Raw genomic sequence first — 2,982 nt, 5'->3', positions numbered from 1 at the left:
CACGCTTGCTTAATCGTACATATATAATTATAATACAGGATTAATTAATTATATTATATACTTTATTCTAAGATACAAATCAAGTTTCTTGATAAGTTACAGCTATAGTTAAATTAAATTTCTTCTATTAAAGTAATAAAGTTTCAACTTAGAATATTTTGTAGAATAAAATAAACACTTCTTAACTAAAAATTATGCTAAACTACTTCGTCAAACAATCAATCTTAATAATAAAGTATTTCGCCACACGTTCTTTCAAGAACATAATAAAGTCTTGTTTTGTAAACTGGCATAGGGCCTATTCTATTTTTTCAGTAAATGTTTTCTCATACACGATTTCTAACAAAATGTTTTCGTTACACAACTACTGGAGTAGGGAGTTACCAACTCACTCTGGCTAGACAATGAACATGCTTGCTTCATCAGATAAGACAAAAGAAATCAATTAACGTCTCTGTGGTAACGTTAACTTTTAACCCTACTACTCTAGTATTGTTGCTTTTTATTGAGTAACAAACGATTGATTGAATCGATAGCATGAATCGTGTACATATTTTGAGTATAAATATATAAACGAATATCATATGTATGAACTTTAGAAACACTTCAGTGGAGGAAACCAATTTTCAACCTATTCATACATAAATTATATATGTATACATATTTAAATATATGTGGCCTATATATAAATAATGATATAACATATATATATATATATATGGCCTATATAATAAATAATGAAACAATATTAGTATTGTTGCTTTTTACTGAGCAACAAACGATTAAATCGATGGCATGAATCGTGTACATATTTGATATATAGAATTAAGAAACGAAAATCATATGTATGAAATACTTCAGTGGATGAAACCAATTTTCAACCTATTCTTATATAAATTATATATATATATATATATATATATATATATATATATAATAATGTACATAATTAAATATATATGGCCTATATATAACTTATGATATAATAGATAAAATCCAAACTAGCTTTATATATAATAATAATAAGAAACGAATACAATACTTTATTGGAGAAGAACTTCAATCTATCGAAAGTTTTGATTGGAGCAATGGTTTTATTATATTTTTATGATGTTTACAATTCTTAATGTGACTTCAATTTATTTATTTTTTTTAATAGTTATTTTTTAAGTAGTTTTATATAGTGTGTAGGCCTATAAATAAAATGAAAAACAGGGCCGAGTTAACCTGCCGGGCCGAGTTGACTGGGGCCTATTTGACTCGAAAGCTTTGTATTTAGAGAGCGGTATTGTATTATTAATTGTGAATGCGTCATCGGCGTTCCATACATATACACGCATTGGCGGCCGTTCTGGAGGGCGGCCGCTGTAGGTAGCGGCCAATATGGGCCTACTCCAAATAATGCATGTATAGATCAAAGCAATAATAGTACCTAATTAACTTTATTTTTTTCAAGGTATACACAATGAGAATTGACAAATTAGTAAAAAGGTCACAAACTTTGTATAACGCCTGTAGCAAAATTTTCGCCATAATTAAATATTTTTAAAAATCATTAAAATTCAACCATACAACCAAATTTAATTTTGTAAACGTTTTTAATGTTATAACACTTGGTAGAATTTGTGATATCAGTATTGTGGACATCCAATCAAATTTAATTTTTCTTTAACATACCTAGATACGGCGCCCCGTTATAGAGTTATGATTTTTTAAATAACATGATGTCAAAAAATCCGCCCAAAAGCTTATCTTATTTCTGTTGGTTTACGCACCGCTGATTCGCAATGTTTGTCAAGATGTCTACCGATTCGTGAAAAAGGCGTATCAAGAAGTACTAACAACAGAGCATTTTTTTGCATTTAAACAAACAAATACAAGAATATGGCGACGATAAATTTGCCCTTGTTATAGTTCGCACTAAATGCATCAGCTCGAACCCGCTCGAATTGACTGGCATCCACCTACTACTACTAGGCCTAGCTAGAGATGGAAGGTGGTGGTGGTAACCCTGGCTGGTCCCTTAGGCCTACTAGCCTACCTAGGTAGTAAGTAGAAACCTTGGCCTACAAAAGACAAGAATGGTGAGGCTTAAAGTTAGGCTAGAAACTGAACGTTATTAATAATATTACCGTCATGAATTATTACCTACCGTAATCGCCAAGGCAAATCTCCATTAAGACCGATTCCCATATCATTACTAACAGCTACAATAATGTTGAACTTTTTCAGAGCCATAATAATTTTTGCTTTCTTGATTTCAAATTTTCATGTTCCCGCGTGAAGGACGCCCTCAACTAAATTCACCTCTTCACAAAAAAAAACGAACGGGTTCAGCCGAGGGGAGTGGCTTGTATATGGTGACGTCATTATAATTATACCCTCTACCAAAAAACATCACGCTACACTGTTTGACCATGGAGGTATTATTGAGAAGGAGATCACTCGGCAACAGATCCCTTTGACGCGACAAACCTATGTGTTCCCCGCTTTTGGATCGCGCGCGGGCGTATTACCTATAATTCACATTTTTCTTTAGCAACAACTTGGCAACGACATGCATTTATACGCTTCCAGCAGAGCAGTTGTGCAATAAAACGTTTGATTTTAACCCATTACAGGGGCGGATTTAGGGGGGGGGGCCGGCCCGGCCCGGGCCCCCCTTTTAGGAGGTAAAAAAAAGAAAAAAAGAAGAAAAAAAGAGAGTAAAAGAAAAAAATGATAGCCCAGAATGCCTCAAATGGTTCGGGCGTCTAGAACACAAAAATTTCGCGGGGCCATGCCCCGGACCCCCTACGACAGTGTTGTCTCAATCGGCCCAACTTTCGGCCCCCTCTTCCGGCCCCCCCTTTTGGACATTTCTGGATCCGCCCCTGCATTAAATATCTTTATAATGAACAATGTTCCCCTGATTAGATTTTTTCGGGCTTTTGGTATGTTATTATTTGTATATTTCAGGAACGGATTCCGTTAAATATTTAT

At 34.0% G+C, this 2,982-nt stretch overlaps 1 protein-coding gene across 1 annotated transcript in view; it reads right to left on the bottom strand.

Moving 5' to 3' along the window:
- The window catches only part of LOC117105270 (dihydrofolate reductase-like), a gene marked incomplete in the record, with an annotated part of 16,231 nt that extends 13,931 nt beyond the window's left edge, over positions 1 to 2,300 (bottom strand). The window contains 1 exon segment of the mRNA XM_033246377.1: positions 2,153 to 2,300. Within this exon segment, the coding sequence (XP_033102268.1) occupies positions 2,153 to 2,238 (86 nt within the window).
- Positions 2,301 to 2,982: the final 682 nt, after the last annotated feature.

This window comes from Anneissia japonica, unplaced genomic scaffold (genome assembly GCF_011630105.1).
Source record: "Anneissia japonica isolate Jap-2015-1 unplaced genomic scaffold, ASM1163010v1 scaffold287726_len2788222_cov184, whole genome shotgun sequence".
Classification (NCBI taxonomy): domain Eukaryota; kingdom Metazoa; phylum Echinodermata; class Crinoidea; order Comatulida; family Comatulidae; genus Anneissia; species Anneissia japonica.
This window is presented reverse-complemented; position numbering and strand designations above follow the sequence as displayed.